The 18,137-nt window shown below is 44.3% G+C and overlaps 1 protein-coding gene across 4 annotated transcripts in view; it reads left to right on the top strand.

Annotated features, from left to right (window-relative positions):
- Positions 1-18,137, top strand: part of ppfia1 (PTPRF interacting protein alpha 1) — a 75,693-nt gene that overhangs the window by 38,063 nt on the left and 19,493 nt on the right. For all 4 annotated transcript variants that reach the window (XM_080772831.1, XM_080772834.1, XM_080772833.1 and 1 more), the window contains exons 9-19: positions 116-250; positions 3,197-3,280; positions 3,915-4,046; positions 4,280-4,342; positions 4,723-4,802; positions 5,257-5,416; positions 8,915-9,165; positions 10,713-11,001; positions 14,742-14,860; positions 16,318-16,475; positions 17,245-17,356. In XM_080772831.1, coding sequence (XP_080628957.1) covers positions 116-250; positions 3,197-3,280; positions 3,915-4,046; positions 4,280-4,342; positions 4,723-4,802; positions 5,257-5,416; positions 8,915-9,165; positions 10,713-11,001; positions 14,742-14,860; positions 16,318-16,475; positions 17,245-17,356 — 1,583 coding nt within the window. The remainder of the gene's footprint in view (positions 1-115; positions 251-3,196; positions 3,281-3,914; positions 4,047-4,279; positions 4,343-4,722; positions 4,803-5,256; positions 5,417-8,914; positions 9,166-10,712; positions 11,002-14,741; positions 14,861-16,317; positions 16,476-17,244; positions 17,357-18,137) is intronic.

Genomic DNA, 18,137 nt, shown 5'->3' with positions numbered 1-18,137 from the left:
TATGTACATGCACACGCTCAAAGTGACACGCTGCACCATCGACACTGATGTATATATATGACTGTACATTTTTACAGCGCCGTGTAAATATTTGTGTCGTGTGTCTCTCTCTCAGACAGAGGACAGGAACAGGCAGCTTCAGGAGAAGTTGGACGTCGCAGAGCAGAAACTCCAGCAGACCATCCGCAAGGCTGAGACTCTCCCTGAGGTGGAGGCTGAGCTGGCCCAGAGAGTAGCAGCTTTAACCAAGGTATTATTACTGTTAATGTAACCCTTATATACTGTTAATGTAACCCTTATATACTGTTAATGTAACCCTAATATACTGAGGTGGAGGCTGAGCTAGCCCAGAGAGTAGCTGCTTTAACCAAGGCACTGATATATATTCAGAGTAAAAGCTGCCATGTCTTTCCGGCACCCCAGAGCTTCTATTTTGAAGGGATCCCGGCACTAACTGATTCGTCCCCAAAGTCACGCATCCAGCGAGCTTTGAACTGAGCAGATTGGACCTTCAGTTCCAGATATAATGGACACAAAAACAACGTGAAAACGACCACTTTCACCCACATCCGGATGGTGACAAACAATGCAGTGAATTAAAATGTCATTTTGTCAGTGAAAAAAGGAAGTCGACGGACAGTTTTCGTCATAGTTTTCGTTGACAAAATCGACACTGGTGTATTTGTAGAAGAGGATGATGACGACACTTTACTGGACACACACGCACAGGCACGCGCGCACACGCACGCACGCACGCACGCACGCACGTGCACACACACACTCTCACTATAAGGTTATTTCCCCCTGCGTCTCCCTGAGGAAGCTGGCAAGGAAAGCGATTGTTTAGGTTGTCTCCAGATACCCGCAGTGAGCTATTCTTAGCCTGCCCCCCCCCCCCCATCTCTCTGTCTCTCTCTCTGTGTCTCTGTCTCTCTCTCTCTGGCTCTCTCTATGTCTCTCTCTCTCTGTCTATGTCTCTCTGTCTCTCTCTCTTATGGTGTAGACAGGTTTCTGAACTGCTCACAGCCCTCCTATGAGACACACATAGAAATAAATGGTGGTATTTTATCATGAACATTAGTGAGGACCAATTATATGAAGATAGGTTGAAAAGTGGTGAAGTGGTCCTTTAAGTATTCAGAAGTGCAATTTACAATCTACATTTTCTTATACATCTCATCCCCCAAATTATCCCCCCCCCCCATTCATTTAAAGATCTAATGAGGGTCCATCTGGTTATCAATCCTCTATCATTTAACCCATTTTGGGGGCGGGAACCCCTTTTGGTGTTAGCATTATGTTATGCTTTAGCTATTGAAAAATAACAGATCTACAAGCTCATAGGTGGCGCGTTACGAGCTTGTAGGTCTGCTATTTTTTGAAAAATCGAAGAACGACTGACATAGAAACATAGCTTTTTCAGAAAGCTGTCAGGATGTAGAAGACATTTTTAGAATCTGATCTCAGGTCAGAATATGGGTTAACTGGGGACCACCTGGCACCCCGTCAAGGACTATGGGTGGTCCCCGGACCACTGGTTTATGTGAACTATTCCATCATGGACAGATTGGTTATGCAACAGACGGGTGGAGTGACTCTACAGCAGAGAAATATTCATGGGAGTGAAACCAGATTGTATTTTTGGCTTCACGTTGTTTCTAGACAACTATTTCTGCACAGTCATCAGAATTTACCTTTTGTCTGTCCTGATGAAGGTCGAATAGACCGAAACGTTGCAATAAAGAGCAACATTTTTGGCAATTTTCTGACAGTGTGCGGGGACCCTTCTTTGTTTTTCAAAGATAACCTTTATCAGAATTCACCTTCCCATAGCTGTTTCCCCCTACTTAGAAGTATGAGGGTACGTGAGTACATGTATCCCCCTACTTAGAAGTATGAGAGTATACTGTATGAGTACATGTTTCCCCCTACTTAGAAGTATGAGGGTATATGTATCGCCCTACTTCGAAGTATCCTCCTACTTCAAAGTATCCCCCTACTTAAAGGACCACTTTCCCAACCTATTTTCATATAATTGGTCCTCATTAATGTTCATAATATAATAATTAAAAGCCTGCCCGTTTCGATTGGACTCCCCTTCGATGAGCTGCCCACAGCCCTCCTATGAGACACGGACCATAAGTGAGGACCAATTATATGAAGATAAAGTGGTGAAGTGGTCCTTTTAAAGGCTCTGAGAGTACATGCACACCTACTCAGGCTAAAAGATGCTTCTTTATTACACGCCAGAGACACAACTCACTCACTTGTTTTGTGGCGAGCGGCGTGGCCGTGGTGCGACGGACGGACGGGGGGTGTACTGTAAATTAGGCGTAACAGAAACAGGAAGTGACAGGAAACCAAGCCCATCGCCATGCTGCTATGAGCAGCCATGTTGGCTCTCATCTCTATCTTCTAAACCAGTGGCATTTCTCTGTTTCTTCTAAACCAGTGGCTTTTCTCTGTTTCTTCTAAACCAGTGGCTTTTCTCTGTTTCTTCTAAACCAGTGGCTTTTCTCTGTTTCTTCTAAACCAGTGGCTTTTCTCTGTTTCTTCTAAACCAGTGGCTTTTCTCTGTTTCTTCTAAACCAGTGGCTTTTCTCTGTTTCTTCTAAACCAGTGGCTTTTCTCTGTTTCTTCTAAACCAGTGGCTTTTCTCTGTTTCTTCTAAACCAGTGGCTTTTCTCTCATCTGTTTATTTTAACACTATCTTACCCATGTTGTTGTTGGGTAAGATCTGGTCCACAATTTAATGCTGTGTTGATGTGATTCCATTTGGAGAGATAACGGGAAAATAGGTTATTTATTTTAGTTTTAGAAGGCCCTCAGGTCTAAATGGGCTAAAGAAGAAACATGTTTGATAAGAATGAAAGTGCTATGCCAGAGTTCTCTCTGATGTAGTCATGTTGACTGAGGCTGCGTCCGAATTGATAGGGTCGTTCGAAAGAGGGCACTATAAGTCCACGGGTTCATGCACTTTTGTATTTGCATTGTAATCCCCATAGGGAGAGAAAATGCTAATGTTATTATTAATGTTACTGCTGCTGAATTTGTTACATTCTCGCTAGAAACAGACTTCCTTGTCCCCTCGCCATGTGACCTTGTCATGTGACCTTGTCCTCTCACCATGTGACCTTGTCCTCTCACCATGTGACCTTGTCATGTGACCTTGTCCTCTCGCCATGTGACCTTGCAGGCAGAAGAGCGCCATGGCAATGTGGAGGAGAGACTACGACAGATGGAGTCCCAGCTGGACGAGAAGAACCAGGAAGTCGTCAGGGTATGTGTTGTTTTGGGGCCATTTTCACAGTACTAGAAGTCTTGTAACCCTTTTTTTTTAAACACATTTAATGCCTTTTTATGGAGTGTTCCGTCATTTAAAATCCAACCATTGTCTGCCTTTGTCGAGATTCTCTGTCAATGAATGTACCGGTACTTTATCAATATGAAACGGAACACTGGCCCGGTTGCTAGGCAACACCTTGTATACCCCAAGCCCCAGGAAACGTGCGAGTGCGTCCCATAGAGTCCCGTTAAACTTACGATTTTCTTTGGCTCTTTTCTCTGAAAAGTACGAGCGCTGTCCGTGGCATAAGCCGTGTAGCTGTTTTCGTTGCGCTGTCTGTGTTATAAGCCGTTTCCTACAGTGGAGCAGCTAACTACCATCTGTGGCCACACCGTGGTTTCTTCCGTATTATAATTCAACAAGTAAAACTTTAATATATTATAGATTCATTGCGCATTAAGTGAATTATTTAAAACCTTTTTTTTTTAAGGAATGAAAATCAAAAAATCCTATCTCATAATATTAGAATATTTTGAGACCACTAAAAACATTTATAATACAGAAATGTCGACCATCTGAAAAGTATGTTAATTTATGCTGTATGTCTGTGTGTGTGTGTGTGTGTCAGGCGCGCCAGCGGGAGAAGATGAACGAGGAGCACAATCGTCGCCTGTCTGAGACGGTGGACAAACTGCTGTCGGAGTCCAACGAGAGACTACAGCTCCACCTAAAGGAGAGGATGTCTGCTCTGGAGGACAAGGTGAGTCACAGCGCCACCTAAAGGAGAGATTGCCAGGGATTATTTTTTTTCCATGTACCCTGTCAACCTCGCGACACTGTTAAGCATATATTTACAACCTTACATTTAGATAACATTGGAACTATTTGTATTAAAACTTCAATCAAAGTCACTCAGAAGTCAAAGTGGTAACGTATTTGTTTGTGTAGCCACTCAGAAGTTAACGTCTTTATTGTGTTTATTTTGTCCCTCAGAACGCCCTCATCAGAGACCTGGACCACACCAAGAAGCTCATAGAAGAGGCTCACCATGAGAAGGTGAATTCATTCATCACAAACCCTGTGAAGCCTTGAATTAATTCATCACAAACCCTGTGAAGCCTTGAATTAATTTATTACACACCCTGTGAAGCCTTGAATTAATTTATCACACACCCTGTGAAGCATTGAATTCATTTATCACAAACCCTGTGAAGCCTTGAATTAATTTATTACACACCCTGTGAAGCCTTGAATTAATTTATCACACACCCTGTGAAGCCTTGAATTCATTTATCACAAACCCTGTGAAGCAAGCGTGTGTGTGTGTGTGTGTGTGTGTGTGTGTGTGTGTGTGTGTGTGTGTGTGTGCCTGTACGCTGTACGCTCATCACCTCACATGACATTAAGTTGTTTTTCCAACATTTCTAATCCTCCAGGAACAACTTCTGATCCAGATTGAGACCATGAGGTCAGAGAACGACCAGGGGAGGAGTAGGAGCAACTCTCTGCTACACGGGTAAGAATTACACCCTAACCTTAACCTCTATGGTAACATTAACCCATTGATGCCTGAGGCCGAATCTGGGAACGCCTTCTAGGGCCTGACCTAAGGTTTCTGAAAACCTTCAAATTCTGATGAATTTCTGATTTTTTAAATAGTTATGTTGCTACATGTATAGCAATAGCTGATGAGACAGAGAGCGGGCCGGCATCAAGGGTAGAACAACGTATGCGTTGCACCAGGCGTCAATGGGTTAACACCTCTATGGTAACATGTATACCTCTATCTATGGTAACATTAACACCTCTATGGTAACATTTATACCTCTATGGTAACATTTATACCCTAACCCTAAGATTAACACATATGGGTAAGACTTACACTAGGCATGTAACGGTATATCGTAATATATTTATCGATTTAAATCGATAAAATAAAAACATGTTTCCTGTGTGTGTGTGTGTGGCAGGCGGTCCCACCTGGGCAGCACCCCAGACTTCAGGTACCCAGTCTCCGCCTCCTCCATGATGGACAGCAACTCGGACCACTACGGAGGAGGGGGAGGGGCTTTGGTGCTCCGGAGACCCCAAAAGGGGCGGAGCCTGGCGCTGCGCGACGAGCCCTCCAAGGTACGCTTACTTATTTTAACTTAACGAGCCCTCCAAGGTAGGCTTACTTATTTTAACTTAACGATCCCTCCAAGGTAGGCTTACTTATTTTAACTTAACGATCCCTCCAAGGTACGCTTACTTATTTTAACTTAACGAGTCCTCCAAGGTACGCTTACTTATTTTATCTTAACGAGCCCTCCAAGGTACGCTTACTTATTTTAACTTAACGAGTCCTCCAAGGTACGCTTACTTATTTTAACTTAACGATCCCTCCAAGGTACGCTTACTTATTTTAACTTAACGAGCCCTCCAAGGTAGGATTACTTATTTTAACTTAACGAGCCCTCCAAGGTAGGATTACTTATTTTAACTTAACGATCCCTCCAAGGTACGCTTACTTATTTTAACTTAACGATCCCTCCAAGGTACGCTTACTTATTTTAACTTAACGAGCCCTCCAAGGTAGGATTACTTATTTTAACTTAACGATCCCTCCAAGGTACGCTTACTTATTTTAACTTAACGATCCCTCCAAGGTACGCTTACTTATTTTAACTTAACGAGCCCTCCAAGGTAGGATTACTTATTTTAACTTAACGATCCCTCCAAGGTAGGATTACTTATTTTAACTTAACGAGCCCTCCAAGGTACGCTTACTTATTTTAACTTAACGAGCCCTCCAAGGTACGCTTACTTATTTTAACTTAACGAGCCCTCCAAGGTACGCTTACTTATTTTAACTTAACGAGCCCTCCAAGGTAGGATTACTTATTTTAACTTAACGAGCCCTCCAAGGTAGGATTACTTATTTTAACTTAACGATCCCTCCAAGGTACGCTTACTTATTTTAACTTAACGATCCCTCCAAGGTACGCTTACTTATTTTAACTTAACGAGCCCTCCAAGGTACGCTTACTTATTTTAACTTAACGAGCCCTCCAAGGTACGCTTACTTATTTTAACTTAACGAGCCCTCCAAGGTAGGATTACTTATTTTAACTTAACGAGCCCTCCAAGGTAGGATTACTTATTTTAACTTAACGAGCCCTCCAAGGTAGGATTACTTATTTTAACTTAACGATCCCTCCAAGGTACGCTTACTTATTTTAACTTAACGAGCCCTCCAAGGTACGCTTACTTATTTTAACTTAACGAGCCCTCCAAGGTACGCTTACTTATTTTAACTTAACGAGCCCTCCAAGGTAGGATTACTTATTTTAACTTAACGAGCCCTCCAAGGTAGGATTACTTATTTTAACTTAACGATCCCTCCAAGGTACGCTTACTTATTTTAACTTAACGAGTCCTCCAAGGTACGCTTACTTATTTTAACTTAACGATCCCTCCAAGGTACGCTTACTTATTTTAACTTAACGAGCCCTCCAAGGTACGCTTACTTATTTTAACTTAACGAGCCCTCCAAGGTAGGATTACTTATTTTAACTTAACGAGTCCTCCAAGGTAGGATTACTTATTTTAACTTAACGAGCCCTCCAAGGTACGCTTACTTATTTTAACTTAACGATCCCTCCAAGGTACGCTTACTTATTTTAACTTAACGAGCCCTCCAAGGTACGCTTACTTATTTTAACTTAACGATCCCTCCAAGGTACGCTTACTTATTTTAACTTAACGAGCCCTCCAAGGTACGCTTACTTATTTTAACTTAACGATCCCTCCAAGGTAGGCTTACTTATTTTAACTTAACGATCCCTCCAAGGTAGGCTTACTTATTTTAACTTAACGATCCCTCCAAGGTACGCTTACTTATTTTAACTTAACGAGTCCTCCAAGGTACGCTTACTTATTTTATCTTAACGAGCCCTCCAAGGTACGCTTACTTATTTTAACTTAACGAGTCCTCCAAGGTACGCTTACTTATTTTAACTTAACGATCCCTCCAAGGTACGCTTACTTATTTTAACTTAACGAGCCCTCCAAGGTAGGATTACTTATTTTAACTTAACGAGCCCTCCAAGGTAGGATTACTTATTTTAACTTAACGAGCCCTCCAAGGTACGCTTACTTATTTTAACTTAACGATCCCTCCAAGGTACGCTTACTTATTTTAACTTAACGAGCCCTCCAAGGTACGCTTACTTATTTTAACTTAACGAGCCCTCCAAGGTAGGATTACTTATTTTAACTTAACGATCCCTCCAAGGTAGGATTACTTATTTTAACTTAACGATCCCTCCAAGGTAGGATTACTTATTTTAACTTAACGATCCCTCCAAGGTACGCTTACTTATTTTAACTTAACGATCCCTCCAAGGTACGCTTACTTATTTTAACTTAACGAGCCCTCCAAGGTAGGATTACTTATTTTAACTTAACGAGTCCTCCAAGGTACGCTTACTTATTTTAACTTAACGATCCCTCCAAGGTACGCTTATTTATTTTAACTTAACGAGCCCTCCAAGGTACGCTTACTTATTTTAACTTAACGATCCCTCCAAGGTAGGATTACTTATTTTAACTTAACGAGTCCTCCAAGGTACGCTTACTTATTTTAACTTAACGATCCCTCCAAGGTACGCTTATTTATTTTAACTTAACGAGCCCTCCAAGGTACGCTTACTTATTTTAACCTAACAAGTCCTCCAATGTAGGCTTAGTTAATTTAACTAACTAGTCCTCCAAGGTACGCTTACTTATTTTAACTTTTATAATTTTATGAATAGTAAATTAGTTAATTTTAGGTAATGGTTTATTTTCTATAACCTACTCACCATGGTGGTCGGTAAAAACACACTCCAGTTGTTAGGAGATAACCTTGTGAAATCTACAACATGATTATTAATAATGTCTCCGTTTATGTGTCGAGCTCTGATTGGATAACATGTCTCCTCCTCCAATCACGCTCTAAAGCAGTGGTTCTCAAATACCGGGCGTGGACACATTTTATGGGTAACTTTATTGCTATTTAAAGAAAGATATTTATAAAAAAAAGCCACCATTTTCAAGAATTCAAAACAAATTCAATGATTTTCAGCAATTTCACGAAGAAATTAAAGAAAGAAAATCACTTTGAGAACCACTAACTCTTCTTAACGCTGGGCTACTTTCTGATGCTTTCCTTCCTGTCTGTCTGTCTGTCTTGTGTTTTTCTCTGTCTTGCTTCCGTTTTGGACATCAGAGACATGTAAGTTAACCTGCTGAGGAACATTTGTTTTTTTGTAGTGACATCACTTCCTGTTGCCACTTCCACTTCCTGGTCACTCTAGTGTTGATTTTGACAGCAAATTTTGACTACTATGGCCAAGTCTCGCGACCCTGGGCCATTGGGAAAAATCTCGTTTAACTCGTCATTGAGTTCACATTTACGTTGCGGTGTCTGGTGGTGGTGGTGGTGGCTCCTCCCCGTTACATTTACACATTGACTGCTGAATGAACAACATATTTTATCCTTTGTGTTGTGGTGGTGGCTCCTCCCCTGCTCATTAAGCTCCTCCCCTGTTCATTTGGCTCCTCCCCCTGCTCATTAACCCTTGCTTGTGGCTCCTCCCCCTGCAGGTGCAGACGCTGAACGAACAGGAGTGGGAGCGCGTGCAGCAGGCTAACGTGCTGGCCAACGTGGCGCAGGCCTTCGAGAGCGACATGGACCTGGACGACATGGAGGACATGGAGGAGGACATGCGGGACATGGACGACCGGGATGACATGTTCAGCTCCGTGGACATGCTGTCCCCCGGAGGACAGGCCGACGCCCAGACCCTGGCCCTGATGCTGCAGGAGCAGCTAGACGCCATCAACAACGAGATCAGGTACACCATCCTTAGGATAATCACTCATTACAATTAGGGGCACAAATAAGGGCCGATCCGATACTTTTCCCGATAACGATACAGTATTCTTACATCTCTAATTACAATGATCACTATGATTCATTATAATGACCTATGATTCATTAGAATAATCACTATGATTCATTAGAATAATCACTATGATTCATTAGAATAATCACTAGGATTCATTAGAATAATCACTAGGATTCATTAGAATAATCACTATGATTCATTAGAATAATCACTAGGATTCATTAGAATAATCACTGATTCATTAGAATAATCACTATGATTCATTAGAATAATCACTATGATTCATTAGAATAATTACTAGGATTCATTAGAATAATCACTGATTCATTAGAATAATCACTAGGATTCATTAGAATAATCACTGATTCATTAGAATAATCACTATGATTCATTATAATAATTACTAGGATTCATTAGAATAATCACTGATTCATTAGAATAATCACTAGGATTCATTAGAATAATCACTAATCATTAGAATAATCACTATGATTCATTAGAATAATCACTGATTCATTAGAATAATCACTATGATTCATTAGAATAATCACTATGATTCATTAGAATAATCACTAGGATTCATTAGAATAATCACTGATTCATTAGAATAATCACTATGATTCATTAGAATAATCCCTGATTCATTAGAATAATCGCTATGATTCATTAGAAAATCACTAGGATTTATTAGAATAATCACTATGATTCATTAGAATAATCACTAGGATTCATTAGAATAATCACTGATTCATTAGAATAATCACTGATTCATTAGAATAATCACTAGGATTCATTAGAATAATCACTAGGATTCATTAGAATAATCACTATGATTCATTAGAATAATCACTAGGATTCATTAGAATAATCACTGATTCATTAGAATAATCACTAGGATTCATTAGAATAATCACTGATTCATTAGAATAATCACTATGATTCATTAGAATAATCACTATGATTCATTAGAATAATTACTAGGATTCATTAGAATAATCACTGATTCATTAGAATAATCACTAGGATTCATTAGAATAATCACTGATTCATTAGAATAATCACTGATTCATTAGAATAATCGCTATGATTCATTAGAAAATCACTAGGATTTATTAGAATAATCACTATGATTCATTAGAATAATCACTAGGATTCATTAGAATAATCACTGATTCATTAGAATAATCACTAGGATTCATTAGAATAATCACTAGGATTCATTAGAATAATCACTATGATTCATTAGAATAATCACTGATTCATTTGAATAATCACTGATTCATTAGAATAATAATAAGAGCAGCTGGACAGGTACACGATCGTTAGAATAACTGGCTGTCTAGGTCGTCCTCAGAGGAGCACTCCACCGTCGTTGGAGCGCTCGTTTTTAATAAGGCAACGTCCTGCTGCCTCCCGCATTATGCCACATTTCAAACAGGTGATTTCAACGAGCCCTTCCAATCTCTCTCTCTCTCTCTCTCTCTCTCTCTCAGGATGATCCAGGAGGAAAAAGAGAGCACGGCTCTGCGAGCAGAGGAGATCGAGGGTCGGGTGGTGAGCGGGGACAGTCTGGGAGGACAGATGGACGGCATGGGAGGACATATGGACGGCATGGGAGGACATATGGACGGCATGGGAGGACATATAGACGGCATGGGAGGACAGCGCTTCCGCTCGCTCTCGTCCATTCCCCCCTCCCCCCCGGGCTCCGGGGGCTCCACCCCCCGACGCATCCCTCGCAGCCCCAACCGGGAGCTGGACCGCATGGGGGTCATGACCCTGGTAATGACGCCCCCTTTTATTCTAAACACATTCAATGCCGTTTCCATAGGCGGGATCGTGAGGCTTGTGCTAGTGAAATTTGTGACGAAAGAAGAGCCACATCCGCCTGACCGGAAGTGATAGCCTCCATATTAAGGTTGGGCGATATAGCTAAATGTTCCTATCGCCCATCGTCTGGCCATATATATATGGACGATTTGTGCAATGTGACAGCGGGTCGCGAGTCGAAAAAAGGACAGATCCACAAGCTTTCAATGCGTCGCATCGCGTCAGCAGTGCGTTGAGAGCTTGTGGATCTTTTTTTTTGAGAGCTTGTTGATCTGTCTTTTTTCTCAACGGCGCCGCAGACGCGCCCGTCTCTGTGGCGCCGTTTGCAACGCGTTGAGAGCTTGTAGATCTGACTGTTTTTGCAGCGCTGGTGTCGGGGTTCGTTCATGTTGTCAATAACAAAATAACCTAGATTACAGGTGGAGATTAAGTGAAAAGTGAAGTACAATCAGTGCGTTGAATCAGCAGCAACAAGCTAACACCACCACCAGCCCGTTAGCTTAGCTTGTTGTTGCTAACGATTTGTCACTCCGTCTTTTTCCTTTTCTCTCTTTTTTCAATTTTTTCCCCCGACTTCACGGGTGGCGCATTGGGTTGTGATGAGACACGAGACAGCAGTGTGCATTCTGGTGTGACTGTATTTTATTAAACTGCATGGGAGCGTAAACAATACAGTACAGTAGGCTACATCAGCCTCCCTCAGTCCCAGCCTTACTCGGCCAGAGTGAGAGTGAATACAGTACAGTAGGCTACATCAGCCTCCCTCAGTCCCAGCCTTACTCGGCCAGAGTGAGAGTGAATACAGTACAGTAGGCTACATCAGCCTCCCTCAGTCCCAGCCTTACTCGGCCAGAGTGAGAGTGAATACAGTACAGTAGGCTACATCAGCCTCCCTCAGTCCCAGCCTTACTCAGCCAGAGTGAGAGTGAGTGCTGAGCGGACTGAACTTCCCCCAATGCTGTTGCTGGGACTCTGGGAGCATACCATTATAACGAGGAGGGGGTTTCCACTTTCCACCCGGCCGCAGTTACGACTCTGTCTGTCATAACTGTCATAACCCTGACCCTAACCCCTGTGAGTGTGTGCAGTAACATTCATGTCCTGACCCTTGTGACCCCATGTCCTCTAGCACTATTGCTACGACCCCTACATCATCTCCCAGCAGACTGTCACATACCTGCCCTACGCTGCCCCCGGTGGTGGGGGTGGCTCCCACCAGCAGACTGTCAAATACCTGCCCTGTGGCGGTGGTGGGGTGGCCTTCTGCCCCCCGCCCGCCTGTAGCTATGCACCCTACTTTATGCAGGTACCTCCCTTTCCCCTCACCGCCCCTCCCCTAACCCACCCTGGTTTGGCGTGTCTCTTCCTGGCTTCTGTCCATCTCTTTCAGGGTGTGATTAAATTAAGCAATATTACACGAGAGGCTGTTGCTTCTGCTCGTTCTGTAAGCAGTGCAGAAGTGCCATTCATGACAGTAACGCACACCCTCGAGTGTCATATTGCGATTATACAACAGTTGTCAGTTACCCTTAAAACTAAGATGGTCGCCAAATAAATCATAATTTGTAATGACTGATGAAGCCACTACGACCACAAATATCCCAAGAAACTAGCCGGTCTATCCACCGAGTCTGCAGCGTTCTGGGAGAACAACACGGCTGAATTATTTGTTTTAATTAGGTGTTCCATGATGCTGGTTTGAAGCACAGCTAGAAGGCTGTTTCAACCAATCCGATTGCTTCCTCTAAACGGCCTGTCGTATAATTACTCAATCACAACGATTCTAACTCTGAATTTTCGGTTTCTGCTTTCAAGACTGAACTTGCACTGTGTGTGTGTGTGTGTGTGTGTGTGTGTGTGTGTGTGTGTGTGTGTGTGCTCATGGTCATTATAGGAGGCTGTGTTTCCTCTATCCATAACTTGTGTCTGACCAGTATGTAGAACTATACTGTATGTACGGTAACAATGTTGCACTTTGTAACTGGCTGTCCTCCTGTTGTCTGACTGCGCTGGCACTGTTTATGTCCTGGACTTCTGATTACTATGCGGACATAAATGAACATTTTACGTGTGTGTGTGCGTGTGCGTGCATGGTTTTGTGGTGGGGGACCGGGGTCTTCCGTTGCGGACAGCTGTGCGTGTCTTGTGTCTTACTAATGTCTTTTCTCCTCTCTCTCTCTCTTGCCATGCCTTCAGCCTAGCGACCTGCGGAAGCACCGCAGGAAGGTAAACTAGAGATCTGCTTTTTAGTCTGTGTCTGTAATCTAGAGATCTGCTTTTTAGTCTGTGTCTGTAATCTAGAGATCTGCTTTTTAGTCTGTGTCTGTAATCTAGAGACCTGCTTTTTAGTCTGTGTTTGTAATCTAGAGATCTGCTTTTTAGTCTGTGTCTGTAATCTAGAGACCTGCTTTTTAGTCTGTGTCTGTAATCTAGAGATCTGCTTTTTAGTCTGTCTAATCTAGAGACCTGCTTTTTAGTCTGTCTGTAATCTAGAGACCTGCTTTTTAGTCTGTGTCTGTAATCTAGAGATCTGCTTTTTAGTCTGTGTCTGTAAACTACAGATCTGCACGTCATCTGCCTGCACCCCCCATCACTCCCACTCACCCTCTCCATTTCAACCGATCTGGTTAGATCTAGTTAGATCTGGTTAGATCTGATGTCACATGTGTGACCTTTTACAGTCACGTGTAGCTTGCTCTGAACAACACAAGAACGTTACTATATTATACAGAATGATTTCTCTTGTACGTTACACTTATGCTAAAGACGTGTCCACATATCCTCTCAAATAAAACCACAGGGTGCTAAGAAGGACGTACTGTGGACTGAAAACAGTTTTTGGACAGCGGCCGTTGCAAGTAGTCAGGTGATATTAATAAGATCTGGGAACACTTTTCTTCACCAGTGTGTTTGTAAAGGTGTCTACTACTAACACAAACTCACATTGGTTTCCATTCAACCACCCTAGGGGACTTTTTGACAGCTGCTGAATGTTGGGGTACCATCAACAACCAATATATGGCAAAATGTTCTAAATGTCATTATACTTTTAGTAGCATGTGTCAAACTAGATCCTGAATCCATTCCAATAATTAGTTTTGCACGAAAACCACTCCTTGGGCTAAATTCGGTTGCACTTATTAGTGCATTGTATTAATGGAAGATTTCACCTCTCGGTTTTGGGGAGCTTTTTAGTAAAATCGGGCACTCTGTCAATCTGGCACTTTAATGATGTTTGGGACACAAGAAACACTTTCCTGGGCTTTGAATTTGTGTAATATGTGTTTCTAGATATTTTGGTGTTTGTTCACGACCAGAATTTGTCCTGAAAATGTGGTCTCACTTCCTTCATGGACTACAAAGTCACACCTCCACGCATCGCTGCCCCCTCTCTCCACAAGGAGGGGCAGCGCAGCAAAGCATTATGGGAACACAAAATACAATACTACTTTTTAGAAGACACTTCTTTCTGTCTTCTTCTGTCTTTGTGCATCTGTTGGACCTCAAGGAGAAGGAGAGATGCCATGCTATGACCGATAAGGTCAGGACAAGGCTAGAACAATGCTTCTGGAAGACACTCCTCAACTCCTCCTCTTCATCCTCATGTCCACTCTGCCTGTCTGCCTGTCCCTCCAGTCGGTCTGTCCGCTAAACATGTGTCCTGTCTGTCTGTCTTATCTGTCTGTCCACAGTCTGCCCAGTCTGACGACAAGGCCACCATCCGCTGTGAGACGTCCCCCCCCACCACGCCGCGCTCCATGCGTCTCAGCAGGGGTGGCGCGCACACCGCCAGTCACGAGGACATCCGGGGGTAAGAACCCATTTTCACCCTAACCCCCCTAGCACACCACCAGTCACATCCGGGCGTAAGAACCCATTTACCCCTAACTCTGACCCTAGCACACCGCCAGTCAGGAGGACATCCGGGGGTAAGAACCCATTTTCACCCTAACCCCCCTAGCACACCGCCAGTCAGGAGGACATCCGGGGGTAAGAACCCATTTTCACCCTAACCCCCCTAGCACACCGCCAGTCACGAGGACATCCGGGGGTAAGAACCCATTTTCACCCTAACCCCCCTAGCACACCACCAGTCACATCCGGGCGTAAGAACCCATTTACCCCTAACTCTAACCCTAGCGCACCGCCAGTCAGGAGGACATCCGGGGGTAAGAACCCATTTACCCCTAACTCTAACCCTAGCACACCGCCAGTCAGGAGGACATCCGTGGGTAAGAACCATAGACTGTCAAAAATATGGACAAAGCCTTCCGCGAGTCTAACATGAACGTAAAATGAAGCCTGTCAGTCCTTCAATTGTACATCGCCATCTTTCTAGATCCGTTTGGGCCCAGCTGGCCATTGGCTGGCCCAGACAACGAGGCGGGACTTCCCCCCCTTCTTCTCTGTTGGTTTTTATTTTGACTCGAGTGGGTGGGGAATCCCTATCATAGACTGTAACGGTAGCCACGCCCCTCAGAACATACGCGACTTTAATTTTCCTAAAAGAATATTATGACATTAGAAATGAGACTTTAAACTAGTGACTGGAAGCAGAAAGTATTCATGACCATGTTTATTAAGGTATTAAGGTCTAGGTGAAGTTGGGCCCAAATACATGGACTTCTATGGGGCTATGGGTTTTTTTGGGCCCAATGACAGCGCCACAACAGGCCATTATATGAACTTTCAGGAAATCCCGATTTCCTTAGTACCTTCACAAAATATCTGTCTGACTGCCCCCCTGGTAAGAACCCATTTACCCCTAACCCTAGCACACCGCCAGTGTGTCGGCGGTGACGTGCACACCGCAGACGTGCGTTGGGTCTGCCCACGCCTCTCAGCCATTATAAAACACCCGGTAACCTCCGACCTCTTGTGGCGTATTGCTTTCTGAATACTGGTCCCAAGTTTTCTGGAAAACGTCAAATATTTATTAAAAAAATCAAACCTGTGTGAAGTGAGGGGCGCTCTCATCATCATACATTATCTCATTCTGGCCAATCACAATTTGCGTCCTCACTTTTCAGTCTTCACTTTTCTGCCCTCACCTTTGGCTTCAATATGTACTTTGTGTGTGCGTGTGTGTGCGTGTGTGTGTGCGTGTGTGTGTGTGTGTGTGCGTGTGTGTGTGTGTGTGTGTGTGTGTGTGTGTGTGTGTGTGTGTGTGTGCGTGTGTGTGTGTGTGTGTGTGTGTGTGTGTGTGTGCTTGTGTGTGTGTGCGTGTGTGTGTGTGTGTGTGTGTGTGTGTGTGTGTGTGTGAGACAGGGTGGACAGTAACCCCAGCAGCAGTAACAGCTCTCAGGACTCTCTGAACAAAGCAGCCAAAAAGAAGAGCATCAAATCGTCCATCGGACGTTTGTTTGGGAAGAAGGAGAAGGGACGACCCAGCCCGCCTGGCAAGGAGAAGGACCCGACCAGCCAAGGTCAGTCCCCAACACACGTTCTAAAGGACGCGACCAGCCAAGGTCAGTCCCAAACACATGTTCTAAAGGACGCGTCCAGCCAAGGTCAGTCCCCAACACATGTTCTAAAGGACCCGTCCAGCCAAGGTCAGTCCCAAACACATGTTCTAAAGGACCCGACCAGCCAAGGTCAGTCCCAAACACATGTTCTAAAGGACCCGACCAGCCAAGGTCAGTCCCAAACACATGTTCTAAAGGACCCGTCCAGCCAAGGTCAGTCCCAAACACATGTTCTAAAGGACCCGACCAGCCAAGGTCAGTCCCAAACACATGTTCTAAAGGACCCGACCAGCCAAGGTCAGTCCCAAACACATGTTCTAAAGGACCCGACCAGCCAAGGTCAGTCCCAAACACATGTTCTAAAGGACCCGACCAGCCAAGGTCAGTCCCAAACACACGTTTTAAAGGACAAGGACCCGTCCAGCCAAGGTCAGTCCCAAACACATGTTCTAAAGGACCCGTCCAGCCAAGGTCAGTCCCAAACACACCGACAAAACGTAACTTTGCTGTTAAGACCCTTACAGGTCTGTAACTCTGAGAGTGTACAAATAGAACTAACCCTCTCTCTCTCTCTCTCTCTCGCTCTCTCTCTCTCTCTCTCTCTCTCTCTCTCTCTCTCTCTCTCTCTCTCTCTCTCTCTCTCTCTCTCTCTCTCTCTCTCTCTCTCTCTCTCTCTCTCTCTCTCTCTCTCTCTGTGTCTCTCTCTCTCTCTCTCTCTCTCTCTGTGCAGCGGGCACCCCAGAGGCAGAGGGCTCTCCCAAGGACGGCCTGAGCATGGGTGGGGGCACCCTGGGGGGAACGCTGGGAGGTCCCGCCGACAAGAACCGAAAGCTGCAGAAGAAGTAAGTCACCCCCCCTCAACCACACCCCCCCTCAACCACAGTTCAGTGTGCAGTAAGTCACCCCCCCTCAACCACAGTTCAGTGTGCTCAGCCCCGCGTTCCGAAAAACAGCATCTACAACAGCTCTACAAGCTCACAACGCGTCTCAGCGAGATGCACCGTGAGCTTGTAGATCGGTCGATGCGTGGCACGGGGCCGTGGCTGAGTGTAAAATCCGTCTTCATGGGTTGATAACGGCCTAGTGTGTGGCTGTTGGATTACTGTGTTTTATAACATAGACTAATAATAACTAGAAAATAGTGTTCCTGAAGAAACAGTGTGGGCTCTCGACTCGAGCCTGCGTGGTTGGTTGTTGGGTCGTGCTGTAGCCACGCCCCCATGCCTGCGTGGTTGGTTGTTGCTTGGGCTGTGGCATCGCCCCGTGCAGGCCTCGAGCCTACGTGGTTGGTTGTTGCTTGGGCTGTGGCATCGCCCCGTGCAGGCCTCGAGCCTACGTGGTTGGTTGTTGCTTGGGCTGTGGCATCGCCCCGTGCAGGCCTCGAGCCTGCGTGGTTGGTAGGCATGTAACGATACACTCAACTCACAATACGATTTTTCACGATATTTTAAACAATTATTTTTCAGACAAAAGCCTGGTCACAGCCTAAGACAGAGAGAAAAGCCTTCAGGTCACAGCCTAAGACAGAGAGAAAAGCCTAATGTGTCCGTACACTAGCCCATAATCGGTCATTTTTGACGCTCGAGGGGTGCCCGACTCAATCGCGAGCGATTCAATCGTAAT

The sequence above is a fragment of the Protomyctophum bolini genome (genome assembly GCF_963924005.1).
Source record: "Protomyctophum bolini genome assembly, chromosome: 1".
In the NCBI taxonomy this organism is placed as follows: Eukaryota; Metazoa; Chordata; class Actinopteri; order Myctophiformes; family Myctophidae; genus Protomyctophum; species Protomyctophum bolini.
Note: the sequence above shows the minus strand (reverse complement) of the source record. Positions and strands in the feature narration are given on the sequence as shown.